Below are 14,377 nucleotides of genomic sequence, written 5' to 3'. Positions count from 1 at the left end.
CAAGAAACTATGTGTGATAGTAGCATCCATTTTTTAAACTAATAACATCTCATGTAAACTTTTGTTTTGTCGTGCCTGCATGCTCATGTAAAACTAACTATATTAAAAATGTAAAACTAACTATATTAAACATGTAAAACTAACTATATTAAACATGTAAAAAGAGAAAAATTTAATAAAAAAATTTGCCCAATTGATACAAAAATACAAATAAATCCTGTGGTATTGGGCTCATATTTAGGAGTTTTTAATGGGGAGCTGATACACAAATAAAATGAAGTCATTAGGATCATCGAGCATCACAATCAGCCTGTAAATACTTAAAAATAAGTTGTTTTTTTTGCTTTTGTTGCCAGAAAATGTGCTGTAAGTAAGTGTTTTTGCCCATTTTTCCAGAATAACTTTCAATATCTGGCAGTTATTCACAATTTGCTGCATGTTAAAATAATGTATTAACAATTAAAAATGATGAAAAACTAAAAGTGTTATTTAAAAAAAGTACACTGTACTTGTACACAAACACCTGATTCTGCGTGTTAAATTTGAAATTTGAACAGTGTTACAGTCGTCGGTTAAGTTAGTTTTGCTCGTTGAAGCTCACCAAAGTTCCCGGACAGTCGTACCATTCGATGTGACAAACTCTTACACATTGGACCTTTAAAATGCAGGAATCTACAACGATGACAGTGCATATTTTGTCAAGTTGAGAGTGAGACCATCTAATTGCCCCTCCGCTCACAGAGTTCTGAAGGTGTTCCTGTCCCGCACGGCGCAGAGAATCCCCTACATGACCAGCTGGCGAGTGCTGCGTCTGCTGGGCATCATCCTCCTCATCGTCTGCTGGTTCCTGGTGGCCTGGACATCTGCTGTCTGCCAGAATCCAGACAGGAAGTCGGCCCTCATCGACGTGGGCTACACGCCCGACGGGCTGCAGTTCGGCATGTGCCTGCTGGATCGCTGGGACTACATGATGGCTGTCGGTGAGGCCCCCCGTTATAGCTGCCCTCCGCCTCCACGGGGTGCTGTGAACGGATTAATATTAGCCACACTGTGGGTGCACACAACACAGTGAGGAAACATGGGTTATTTCAGGTATTTGTGGCATGAAATCCGAGAAGTGTAGTTTGAAGGGAATGGAGCAGAGGAGAAGTGATAGAGTTTTGGTTCCATCTACATTTGGCAAACATGCTCATGTTTTTCCCGAAAAGAAGAAGATTCATCCTTGCTGCCAATGCTGCTGCTGCACTTTCGGGGTGTTTTCCTGTGTTCTGGAGGCAAGGGCGTCCAGCAGCAGCAGATTGAGACAGATGAGAAATCAAAGACACGCGGGGACAAGCTGCCTGTGCGATGAGGAAATCTGCATTCTGTGTTTGCACCATGCTGACTCAGGCTTCTAAGAGGGGAAAAACCCAACGTCTTTTCTTGACTTGTGGGTAAACTAATGGACCCCCCGCAGAGCCGGCGTGCTGCTGCGTTACTGTATATTCTTCTTTTTCTTTTCCCTCCATAAGGCAGTAAAAATAGGTTGGAGTCAGCTCTGACGTCATACATTTAACACGCACTTCAAAAGATGCAATAAATCACACACACACACACACGCATACTTGCATATGCTCGCTCACAGTCAGCGGTCTAATTTTAATTTACTTAAAAAACAAAACAACAACAACACGCAAAAAAGCAGAATATGTGCAGTATTCACAGAATATGAATCATGCACGTTTTGCTCATAAGCATTTGTTTTTGGTTTATGCTTCATAAACACTTCTCATGGAAACTTTTACACTTGAGCTCATAAAAGAAAGTGCAACATTGTTCATTCTGTACTGTACTAATGCAAGATTATAGAATACACACATATGTATATACATATTTACATTTACAATGATAGCCAGTGACAAAACAACGACAAATGAGGAGTAAAAGCAACAAGACCATAGAAGACAGAATTTGAAAGAAATGTATTAAAAAGCTTTTGATCACGGTCATTTCTGAACAACTCGAATGTAAATGATGACCTCCAAATCTGAAGACTTAAAAATTGATAAGGTTCCATGACTCAGCTGTGCTACAACAGAAAGCAGCTTTTCCCCAAAGCAAGAGAGAATTTAACACAACACACTGCAACAAAGTGCTGGATTAATTGTGTTCAGTTGTTTTTGATCTCAAATGGTTGTATAACCATAGCCAGTTGTATCAGCAATATTTCAAACCATGACACAGCAAAAAGTAGTAATTCAACTCTACTAACATTTCGAATGCCACTGAAATGAACCCATTTAACTCACTGAGACAGTTTGAGCATTTGAACTTGATTAACAAGATCAACATGTGCAGCATGATTACCTGGGAAACATTACATGGGGATGCAGAGACTGATTTATCAGGGTTTCCACACCTTGGTTGACATCAAATTCAAGGACTTTCCAGGACAAGGGCCTTGATTTTCTTTTCAATTCATAGACGTTCATGGATTTCAAGGACATGTGGGAACCATGACCAGGAATATGAGAACGAGACAACTCAAACTTTAGCATTAAAATCAAGCTTTTAATGCTAAAGACCATAAATTATCTCTTTATACGCTGATGACACAACTTTCTATGTCACAGACCCCATAAAATTAGAATTTGTCAATAATGTCAAGCACGGTGGAAAATATTAAGGATATACAGGGTTCCCATACCTTGGTTGACATCAAATTCAAGGACATTAAAGGACCAATTCCCTCAAATTCATGGATCGAATGTGCTGAAGCAACCAGTTACAAATGATATGATAGTGTTTTTGAGTGGGTTATTTCTGTCCTTGTAGAAACGTTGTGTTCATGCTGTCTTTTCTCCTTTTTTTTTTACTTCTTCTTCACAGCCGAGTTCCTCTTCCTGCTGTGGTCCGTGTACCTGTGTTACGCCGTGAGGACGGTGCCATCAGCGTTCCACGAGCCTCGCTACATGGCCATCGCTGTTCACAATGAGCTGGTCCTGTCGGCGATATTCTATGTCATTAGGTAACCTGTCCACCGTAGGTCATTTGTGGGTGTGTGAGAATTATATAGACACTCAAAGGTTGTTTTCATCATGAGAGTTCAGTGCAGCTTTATGTATTATTTTTAATGAGCTGTCACCAGTAATGTAACCTAACCTGGACCAGAAAAGTAAAATCCACTTCATTATATAAAGTATTTCAGAAATAATCTTTAAATAATTTTCATCAGTAGCACAGCAGCAGAAGCAATGTACAGATATAATATTGACAAGTGGCCTGCAATTGGTGGCCCGTGGGCCAAAATTGGCCCGCCAGCATCAGTATCTGGCCCTTAAGTTATTTGCTTATCTTCACAAAAAAATGTCACATCGAGTTCAGAGCTTTTATTCTGAAAAAATATGAAGTGATTCAAATGAGATTCTGTTGCTAGAATTGAGGGTTAACCTAAACTAAATGTTTGGTTTGAAAAATACAAATAAAACACTGCTGTTGTCCATATAAGCAGTTTAATTTAAATGATGCGCAATAAATGTTAACAGTACGAGTACGTGTCTCACACACATTTGTGTGTGAGGCACAAATTTGTCTTGTTATATTTGTAACAAGACAACACACATTATTGTTAGTTTAAGGCAGAAAATGTGGGTTTTTGTTTGTGACTGAAGACGTTTGAATACACTTTGTCTGATGAAGATACGATGTTTTGGCCCCAAAATATTCAATTGCTTGATCCCTGACATAAACCCATATATTTTGCCAGTAAAAGTCATGATATTACTCCAACCTGATGGTAAATTATTCAGATTAAATGTATGAAAATTTGCTCGTTCTTTGTTTCTCACAGAAAGCTTCAGTAGAAGCTCAGACATAAAGTCAGTGAACTGCCTCATTAATGTCACTTACAGTAAAGAAATGCAAAGCAAAGAAAAAAAAGCCCTCTCTTCCATTTTGTTGTCGTTTTTGTTTGTAATATTCGCCCATCGAGCTGCTTCTCTGTGTGGATATACATTTTAAATAGAGATATACATTTGTGTCACTGGTGTGAATTCAGCCGTCAGACGCTGACATATCTTTAACAAAAATATGCCTCTCCGACATCATCTTAATAGTCGTGGAGCACTAACCTCCATCCATCTGCTCCACCGAGGATAAAACATAATTACCCACAAACATCTTAGTCGACACGCAGACGCTGTCACTTCCATTTACAACGCGTTCCGTGTTCACCCGCTGCATATTCAATATCACGGTGTTTGCTCACTGTCGTCATTTTTGACGTTTATGTTCTGCACTAGATTGTCTCATTTGCATCACACATATAGGCTCAAGCACGAGGCTCAACCCCTCCGTTCATTTGGGAGCAGATTCTTTATTTATTTATTTCATGTCAAAGACCTGCACCGCGCGGTTTGTGTAAATGAGACGTTTCAACCAGACACTGACATTCGGAGCCGGAGACTCCGTAAAAACGAGAGCTCAGCTCCATCACATTATTAAAAATTAATGAGCCAGTCACTGTGATTTATGTTTTTAAAAAAGGCAAGGCAAATAACCATAGCCATATTGATGGCAGTCATATTGTTGTTATAGGATAACACCCTTTACACATAAATGTTGTATCGTCGACGTATGGGCTGACTATATATACTATGACTATAGGCAATCTGATGAAATTATATATTTTTCATTTTCACTAACTATATAAACACACCTGATGTCGCAGTTCAAAGTTCTCTTGGCTCGTTTTTATGAACAAAAATAAAGGGGATGAAAAGTCTGTTTTGTGACTTTTGCACATTTGTTATCATAACTTTGACTCAACAACAAAAACGATGGACAAAAAATGCATTTTGTAAAGTCTGAAGTGACCTATAAATACACATCCCCAGGATGTCCATATAAGGAGTTGTGTATTAGCACCAAGGGATAATATCTATCTTAATTAGGATTATTCACACCTGGGATTAAAATGGTGTCCCTGCCCTTTATTCAAAGACGCAAACACAACTGCATGTGAGAACAAAATGTTTATATTTTAACCTTGTCGGGACCAGTGGTCCTTATACAGGCCAAAACCTGGTCCTGAGAAACCAGATCCTTATTTCTGAGGAACTGGTAGGATAAGATTAGGGTTAGACATTAACTGGTTATGGTTAAGCTTACTGAGATCTATGCAGTATCCTAAGGAGAATAGAAAGTGAAAGCGATTCAAAGTGATTCAAAGTACAACTCACGCTACTGTGGCATGGAATGAGTGATCAGTGTTAATATTGTGGCTGCATATAAAGATGACTTCAGCTGCGTTGGCAGTTGCTAATCTATCCTGAAGACAGATTGTGTTTCATGTGTGTTCAGGAATGTGTCCTCAAACCACCTCTGAACGTCGTTTAGGGGATTAGATTTGATGATGCATTCAGGACAGATTAGCACAATCTGCCTGTGATAAGATCACAGATACAGCAAGTCTTCTCTGTACCATGCAGCAACGGAAGACTTCACAGCTTTGAGGAAATTTCATTTGCCGCACCTTTGCCTTTGCCCGTCCCTCTGAGCTTTTCATAATTGTCCGTTAATTAGCCATTTGCCAACTTCAACGACATAATGAGCCTGTGAGATGACATGTGCATGGAAAAGGGGGCTTTCCAGCGGCTGGATTAGCATCTGACAGGACATGCCTTCATATCCTGAGTTTGAACAAGGTCTCACTGAACCGAAAGCCCATTTTTAAACAAAAAGGTTCGAGCTACTCCTCCTCACACTGGCGGTGCTCTCTCTCGCTCTCTGAGGGTAATTATCTCATATTCCGCCAAATGGCTGTTCCAGTGTTTTACAGCCCTGACGTATAAATAGTTTGAATCTTGTGACCAGATCAAGGTCACTCCCCGTTATTATTGTGAATCCAATTGAAAGACTGAGGGAAAAATATTGTGTCCTTGCGGGAAGACGGATCACTCAAGTGGTGCATTATATGAGGCAGTGGACTTGACGCCTGGACAGACAGTGTAAAGTAAATCTACTTTGGCTGAAAACTCATTAAGTCTGCTGGCGTCTGTCTCTCTTGGCTCCATCTGTATCACTCTTGCTTTCTCTTTTTTTTCCTCTCGCTCTCTCTCTCTCAACATCTAATCTCTTTTTTCGTCTTCCTCTGCATCCTCAAAGGTTTACTCTTGCTCCTGAGCTTCATCCAGACTGGATGCTTCTACTGTTCTTCACCCACACCCACTTAACTGTGACAGTGACACTGGGTCTTCTACTCATTCCTAAGGTAATGCTCACTTTAATGGTTTACTTTGCTTTTAATTTACCACAAAAAGACTTTCACTAACACAGAAATATGTTAATATAGCTCTTATATTCTGACAAATATCATTGACCTTGAGTGACGTGGGTCCTTCAGGAAGTGTTTCAAGTATCATACAACTCTTCATCCAATCCAGAGTGGGAAACCCATAAAGAGGACGTCTTCATTGGTCAGTAATGGACAGGAAATGAGCCAACAAGTTAGAGGGATGGCATCTCAGTACATTTCCATGCACAGTGCAGTTGAGCTACGGCTGTAGTTCGACATCACAGTTAAATTTGACCACTGTTCTTGTCCCAGTGTACAAGCACAAGTGGGGAATTGATTTATTGAATCAAGTGTGTCCACCTACTCTGCTTGTTGGCTTGTTAGTATTAGCAGTTTTACGGTTGACTGGTCATGTCCAAGACCAAAACTCCCTACCGTCCATTAAGTTCTTCTAATCTGTCAGAAGGTAAATTCAGTCTCAGGTCTGGATTTTACCATGTTTTTCTCATTGTTGTCTTCTTCGTCCATGTCACGACCTCTTCTAGTATTCAAAGCCTGGGAACATGGGGACATGAATTGTGTCCAGATTTGGTCCAGTTGAATGTATACCATGGAATAAGTAATTTAATCCCTACTAACCACATTATATGGGCATATTAGTCCATCTTTAGTGCTTTAGTACAATTTCAAGAAAAGTGTTTTAGTATCATGCAGTAGAAAGCTCCAAAAAACAATGGGCAGACATAAATGTTGTCTGTGGGACTTTGAAGAGCCATCAAAGACAACAGACTTGTCTTGCTCAACAGATGTGACAAAGCAGAAAAAAGGTACCTCTCCAGAGGATGTGAGAGGGAGAAGTGCTCTGTTGAGGCGCACTCCAGCCACCAACTTCAAAAGTCGATGTTTGTCCCTGTGACTACGACAGTTCTTCAGTATCTTTGAACTCTGAGAGGACACCGAGTCCCTCTCAAGTGTCCAAAACCAAGGAAGTCGTCACTTAGTGACTCACTTGATGTAACATATGTGACCCTTCTTTCATGTCATCCACCAGTTCCTGTTTGCCGGCACCCACATGAGAGATGACATAGCCTCCGAGGCCTATGAGGACGAGCTGGACATGGGTCGATCTGGGTCCTACCTGAACAGTAGCATCACCTCTGCATGGAGTGAACACAGTTTAGACCCTGAGGACATCCGGGTAAGAGTTTTCATCACACCTTACCTTCATTACATCGTTCTGCCTCCACTGTATAACCTGGTGATACCCGTTGAAAATACTGAGCCATGGCAGTTCTTCATTGCAGACACCAGACGAAATGGGCCACCTCAGTTCAGTTAATGGCTGTGGCGTAAGATCTTGTGACAGTCTTTGGGAAAAACGTACCAACGTGAGCAGAGATTTCTGTTTGTCTGTTAGAGCTGAAGAAGTCTCTCTACCAAAAGATTTGGGCACCTCAATCCTGTCCTCCCGAGGGAGCGGTACTATGGCGACATGCTGCCGCTCAAAAGAGTGATCATTAAATCAGATGGGCACAGCGACAGAGAAGCAATAAATTCAAGACCTGAGCTTAGAGGCTGTTTCAGACCTAACACTAAAACACTCTCCGTTTCCTTATTTATCGCCGTCCAGGACTGTCCCGTCTTTGCTTTATTTTTTCCAGCTCGCATGTGATATTTCATAGTGCATCACCTAACAACTGTTCGTAGTTACATGTCATGGATTTGTACTGCATGTTCTCTGTGCAGTAGAATGTCTGCTTCGTCGTAACAGTGTTTGAAGTAGAAATACTTTTAAATCATGTAGAAAAAAAATACAGATACATGTTTGAACAAAAGAGTGATCACTTGTTTTTGTGATTGTACAGGAGGAGCTGAAGAAACTCTACTCCCAGTTGGAGATTTACAAGAGGAAGAAGATGCTGGCGAACAACCCTCATCTCCAAAAGAAACGGAGCTCCAAGAAAGGGCTGGGTCGCTCGCTGATGAGGCGCATTACAGAAATTCCCGAATCCGTACACCGCCAGTGCAGCCGCGAAGACAAGGAGGCTGGGGAGCATGGGAGCAATCGTAACAGCATTTGCATGTTGAAAAAGAACCCTTTCGATCCACAGCATGTGGTGAAACCTGCAAAGGATGAAACGCTGAAGAACATGGTGTTCTCTCTGAAGAAGTCCCACAGTAGCTACGATCACGTCCGTGACCAAAGCGAAGACTCCAACAGTTCTGCAACCGACAAGATGGACATGACCCCAGCGGAAGGCTCCCTCCTGGACACACTTATGGGCAAGAAGCTGGTCAAGAAGAAATCTAGCGACAACGTAAATCTCCCCAGTGAATCTACAGAATCAGTCCCGTTGGTCTGCAAGTCGGCCAGTGCCCACAACCTCACAGCAGACAAGAAACCAATTCATCCCAGAGCCTCCATGCTGCAGAAGTCACTCAGTGTCATCGCCAGTGCCAAAGAAAAAACCTTGGGTTTGACGGGAAAGACCCAGAATCTGGAGGACAGCAATAAAAAGAGTCAGTCAAAGAGTAAAGACACAAAGGCCAATGCAGAGCCAGATAACGACTGTCCACCAAAGATGATTGTCAGTCAGTCGGTCGAGTCCAAACAGAGTGCAGCAAAAGGGAGTATCATGAAACAGCCGACAAGCGGAAGTGAGCCAACCATCTCTTCTGATCCAGTCACGGGAAAGGACCTCTATGATCTCTCGGAGGTTTGCCCTTGGGAAGTGGAAGATCTCCCAACTCCGTCTGAAAATAAGGTCCAGAAGCATGTGTCTATTGCGCCAAAGGAAACCACAACAGTCCATGGAGGGAGCACGAAAGTCAGCAAATCTCAGCAACAAAAACAGAAAGCTAACGATCCGAGTGGCAGGAATTCAAAGGAGATTCAGAGGACAACCGCTGTTCGAGCAGACATATGTCCATGGGAGGACGGAGGTGACAGTAATGCCAGTCAAGTAGAAGTAGTATCAAATCAGACAAGCCAAGTTGCTAAACCCCAACAGCCCTATACTGCAGTAGAAAGCTCCAAAAAACATCGGGTGGACGTTTGTCCGTGGGACTTTGACGAGCCTCAAAATACGACAGACTCATCTCGCTCAACAGATGTGACAAAGCAGAAAAAAGGTACGTCTCCAGTGGATGTGAGAGGGAGAATTGCTCTGTCAGATCCACCCAAAACTGGAGGCTCACTCCAGCCACCGACCGCAAAAGTCGACGTCTGTCCCTGGGACTACGACAGTTCTTCGGTATCTCCGAACTCCGAGAGGACACCGAGTCCCTCTAAAGTTTCCAAAACCAAGGAAGACACCACAAAAAAGAAGAGTGCCCCTTCCACGAGGACACTTGATAGAGAAAAATCGAAAGATGCTGATGATGAGAGAAGCAAAACTAAAGCCAAGGACAAGAGCAAATCCTCAGAGAAATACACGAGCCAACAGAAAGTGGCCGACGTGTGTCCGTGGGACGTGGGCAGTCATCAGGACGTGCCATTGGTAGAAAAAAGGAAAAGCGCAAATGTTGGCGCAGCCAAAGGAAAACAGGCGGACGTCTGTCCGTGGGACTTTGAGGATATGGCGGAGAAAAAAGTGGGGAAACAGAGCAATCCATATCCTAAAGGCGGAGTCGCAAGTGCTGCTAAAAAAGCAGATGTTTGTCCCTGGGACTTTGACGACAGCACGCCAAGCAAGAAGGCATGACACTCGACCTTACACGGACCACTGAAATAATAGTAAATTGATGTATACTTTTTTCACTTTGAAATCGTCAGAAATCTTACCTTTTACTATTAGTGCGGTGACTTGGATGAAAAGTTGATCAAAATTCCACGAGTTGCCTTCCTTTTCCGAGGTTTTGTTCCTGTTTTACCTATTTTGAAAATAAGTAAAAAAAACTAATGTACAGAAAAATAAATCATGACGAGCATTCCAGATTATGACAGGAAAATCCTGAGGATTAATTGTAGACTAATTATGCAACTTTTGATTCCGTCTTCTCACTTCATGGGCAATCCTGAAACTCGTTCCATTCTGTTGTCGAGTAAATCTTAAGTTTTACTGGATTCATTTCTTTCTTGTGCATCAACATGATGATTCTTGGAAGACTGAAGTGTGAAAAGAAGTGAAAGCCAAAGAAAAAAGGGAACATTTGCAAAGGAGATGTTGTTAGTCTTTGGGCATTGTGATAAAGTTAATTTATTAGTTTTGTGTCCAAAAACTTTGGCACAGGCAGAAAGGACTCAGTGAGGAAATCAATCTATAGCACTTTAGCCAACACCATTAATTAAGAGCGGAGGGCGGACGGACGCCACCGTTCTCCCGCCTTCACTTCATCCTCTTATTTCCATCCTCATGGCATGAAATCACACACAAACACTGACCAAAACCAGATACGTTCATGTTTGTTTTCCCGATTATATCGATGTAATTGTAGTCTCTCTGCAGATTATTGCTGCTTCCAAAAATCTGCTGAGATGAGATGTACTGTACGTGCCTGACCTTCTAGAGTTGTGTTGCGTTAATCTGAGGTTTCACAGCAAACAGCTTCATCGTCATCATCAATCATCATCGTCCTGTGACGGTGACTTATATAAAGCGCATGCACACGCCGGGGAGTCGTCGGACACGCGACCAATTTGTCAGTTTTAGCGTGTTTTTTTTTGTTTCCTGCCTTTTCAGGTTGAACGAGATAACGTGAATGTGTGTCACATGTACGTGTGCACTGTAAAAAAAAAAAAGAAAACGGGAAAAAAACAAAGGAATTGTAAGTTAAAAATGTGTGAAAATTAATAATTTGCACCAGCTTTGTTTATGAATCCAGCATGGGCCTTTAGGTTGGCTTGTACCAAGTATGTGTGTGTGTTTGGGGGTTGGTGTTTATGGGTTTTTTTTGTCCTCACATTTCTACTGTCAAACCCCCGTTAAAAATTTAAATTCAAAGTTAAGAAAAAAAAAAAAGGGAGCATGCCACCTTTTTTAGTTCACAGTTGATCAGAAACGACTGTTTAAAGAATATTTCTTGTCGTTTTAGTTTTGGCCATGGTTTCCATCAGTAACAATAACTTTGTTCGAATCGATTTCTCATTTTTAAACTAAATTCAACAAAAACTAATCAAATACATTTGAAAAAAACAAGGTTTTTTGTCATAACAGGAAAAAATCTTAATTATCCTTTATTGTATTTAAAAAAATGTTGAAGGATAATTATAATTCTGCCATCATCATCATCAACATCATCAATTATTATGTGTTTGACACAAGTAGCATTATGCATGTCCCGTCCCCTTCCCCCACAAAGTAATCCGCACTGATAAATTATGCTAATGAATTTAGAATTAGCCTTATAGCAACGTGGTTACCAGTTACTAATCTGACTAAACCTTGTGAAGGTTTTTTGATTTGTTCCGTGTTTTGTATCAAAATGTCGAAGATATTCATTCATTCATTCATTCATTTACGCACTCCACTTTACTCCTGCAAAATACCTGCACATATTTGAGGACAATATAGCGTCTGCAGTACTTTATGATGTCGTGTAACAATTGTCAATAATTATCCGTATCTGCTCTTGACAAAAATAGACAAACGACCGTAGGAGTCAATTAGAATTTAACTTTTGTAGCAATGCAGTCAGATCTTTGTCGGTGTCCACAGCTGTACGTTGTACAGTAGACGACCCGTGTGAAAAATCTCCGACGTGGACTGTTTGCCTTTCAGCGCGAGATTTGTCACCACTTCTGCTTTTTTTATGAGCTCCTCCAGGAACAAGGGGTCTGCTGAGGAGGAACTGCTGTCGCACGCGCCACAGATTTATTGCCACGCACGCGCTGATGGAGCTGTATAATATTTACAACGAACCACATGTGCGGTAGCGGCGGCGTCCGTCATGTGCACCGCGTGTTATAGCGGACAGAGACAGACACGGGATCCCCGTTATGTGTGAGATTACCTGACTGACCTCTCTGACTGAATCACTGCCACGTTAGATGTTACTGCCCAGAGTGACGGATAATTGTAATCATTATGTGGTACTTTTTTTAAAGAAAATCAGGATTTTCACTAGTTCATTTGAAAAAAAAGAAGAGGTGAGCTCATACAGGCGTGTGTTTACTTTTAAAAAATAGTGTCCGCACAAGCAATATTTGACATTGTTTTCATTTCACTTCGCTTTTTAAAAAGGCTTCATTCCGTGAGATCTCCACACCAGTGATAGACCAAGGCGGTCGTCGTCGTCGTCGTCGTCGTCATGCAGACAAATACTTAACAGTGCAATATCTCAGCGTTACATCACACACATTTTTGTTTGGCAGATCGTTCAAACCCGGTGTGTTGTTTAGACAAAAGTGCTAGTTGCTGTTGCATCACTCAGCTGTGTGTGTGTGTGTGTGTGTCTGTCCCAGAGAATGTCGTCTCACGTCGTCATAGAGGACACTGTGTCCTGTAGCTCCTTGTCCACCATGGTATCTTTCTTTCTGTTTGGGCTTATCCGCTGTTTTTCATTTCAAACACCGACGGCTCTCTCTTTATCTCGTGACCAAACCAAGTCACCCCTCCCCCCGATGGCAAATACAACTACTACTCTTGCTACTACTACTACTACTACTACTACTACTACTACTATTACTACTACTCAATGCTGTATAACGTCGTAAATCTTGCTCTTGTGGCTTCTGCATGAATTCAAGAAAAGTTAGTAGGATCCGATGTTTTACTGCCCTCGATAGAACAAAAAAAAATTGAGAAAAATTGTCGATCTTTTATGGACTGTTACGAGTTGTATAGTGAGTGGTAAACTGTCCCTGACCCACTGTATTATGTGCTTGTTATAAATATTGCTCTATGACAAGCTTATAGCATCAATATATGGGAATATTTGGTAGATTTATATTGTGTTATATTGTGATAGCATGTACATAAAAGATACCTCCTCTGCAATAAATATTTGTATGAAAACTGTGTGTGCTGTTTCACTGTGATTCTGTATATTATGTTTACAAAAAATGTGTGAAACTATGGCCACAAAGGTTCACTTTATTGTCATTCATCGTGTTAAAAATGTAATATAAACATACAATAAACACTTTAAATAGTTGAGAGCAGAATACAAAGTAAATAAAAGTATGAAATTCAAACCATTGGAGACACAACAACATGGAAGCTGCACTCATGGCGTGTTCCACTTGTAGTTAGAAGTCAGAATTCTTGAGTTCTTAATCAGAGGTTTAACACAAACCCTAAAAGGGCTGCCATTCCCTTTAATAGTAAAATACTCTTTGACTTTTTTTTTTGCTTTTACTGGTAACTGCATAATCTTATCTCTTTCAGTACACAATGTTTCAGATAGTTCCCTGCTCCAACACACCTGATTGTCAGCTCATCAACAAGCTCTGCAGAGGCCTGATAACGACCTGTTCATGTGAATCAGGTGCTTTAGAGCAGGGAAACGTCTAAAACCTGAGTCACCAGGACCATTGTTATTGACTGCTACAGTATTGCTACATTGGCTATACATTTGTATACACCCCCCTTTTTTCAATTTAATTAAATTTCACTTCAACTGTATTTATATAGCTCAACATCCCAAACACACAATTTGCCTCAAAGGGCTTTACAATTTGTCCTTAGACCATCTGTCCTGAGACCCTCGGTCCTAAGACCCACTGTCCTGTGACTCTCTTTCCTGAGACCCTCTGTCCTGAGACCCTCTGTCCTGTGACCCTCTTTCCTGAGACCCTCTGTCCTGAGACCCTCAGTCCTTAGACCTCTTGGGATGAACTGGAACAGAGAATGAGCTTCTTCTTCTTGGCTCGTAACACCACATCACATTTTTGTGAGAAGTTAATGGACTCAGTCACACATTTTTGGGTCATCTTCAATCGCACATGATGTTAGTTTTGTAAATTATGTTCCCATGTAGAAGAAAATATAAGGCACATATGAGCATGATTGTCCAATATGAGCCTGGTTACAATTTCCACTAGCTAAACGTCAGTGTTCGAATTCTTATAGGCAATATCAACGAGTTGCCACTTGCTCTCAAGACTAGTCGTGATCATTTTATGACTATTTTACAAACGTCTAAGGTAAATGTACCTTCAGA

General features: G+C 41.2%; 1 protein-coding gene across 2 annotated transcripts in view; it reads left to right on the top strand.

Annotated features, from left to right (window-relative positions):
* Nucleotides 1-13,235, top strand: part of gpr158a (G protein-coupled receptor 158a) — a 72,150-nt gene extending 58,915 nt beyond the window's left edge. The window contains exons 7-12 of one of the 2 annotated variants that reach the window (XM_044024958.1): nt 742-980; nt 2,869-3,007; nt 6,145-6,250; nt 7,326-7,472; nt 7,579-7,662; nt 8,140-13,235. In XM_044024958.1, coding sequence (XP_043880893.1) covers nt 742-980; nt 2,869-3,007; nt 6,145-6,250; nt 7,326-7,472; nt 7,579-7,662; nt 8,140-9,978 — 2,554 coding nt within the window. In that variant the 3' untranslated portion in view covers nt 9,979-13,235. The remainder of the gene's footprint in view (nt 1-741; nt 981-2,868; nt 3,008-6,144; nt 6,251-7,325; nt 7,473-7,578; nt 7,663-8,139) is intronic. The other variant, XM_044024966.1, reaches the window with a different exon arrangement.
* The last annotated feature ends 1,142 nt before the right edge of the window (nt 13,236-14,377 follow it).

This window comes from Solea senegalensis, linkage group LG1 (assembly GCF_019176455.1).
Source record: "Solea senegalensis isolate Sse05_10M linkage group LG1, IFAPA_SoseM_1, whole genome shotgun sequence".
Taxonomy (NCBI): Eukaryota; Metazoa; Chordata; class Actinopteri; order Pleuronectiformes; family Soleidae; genus Solea; species Solea senegalensis.
This window is presented reverse-complemented; position numbering and strand designations above follow the sequence as displayed.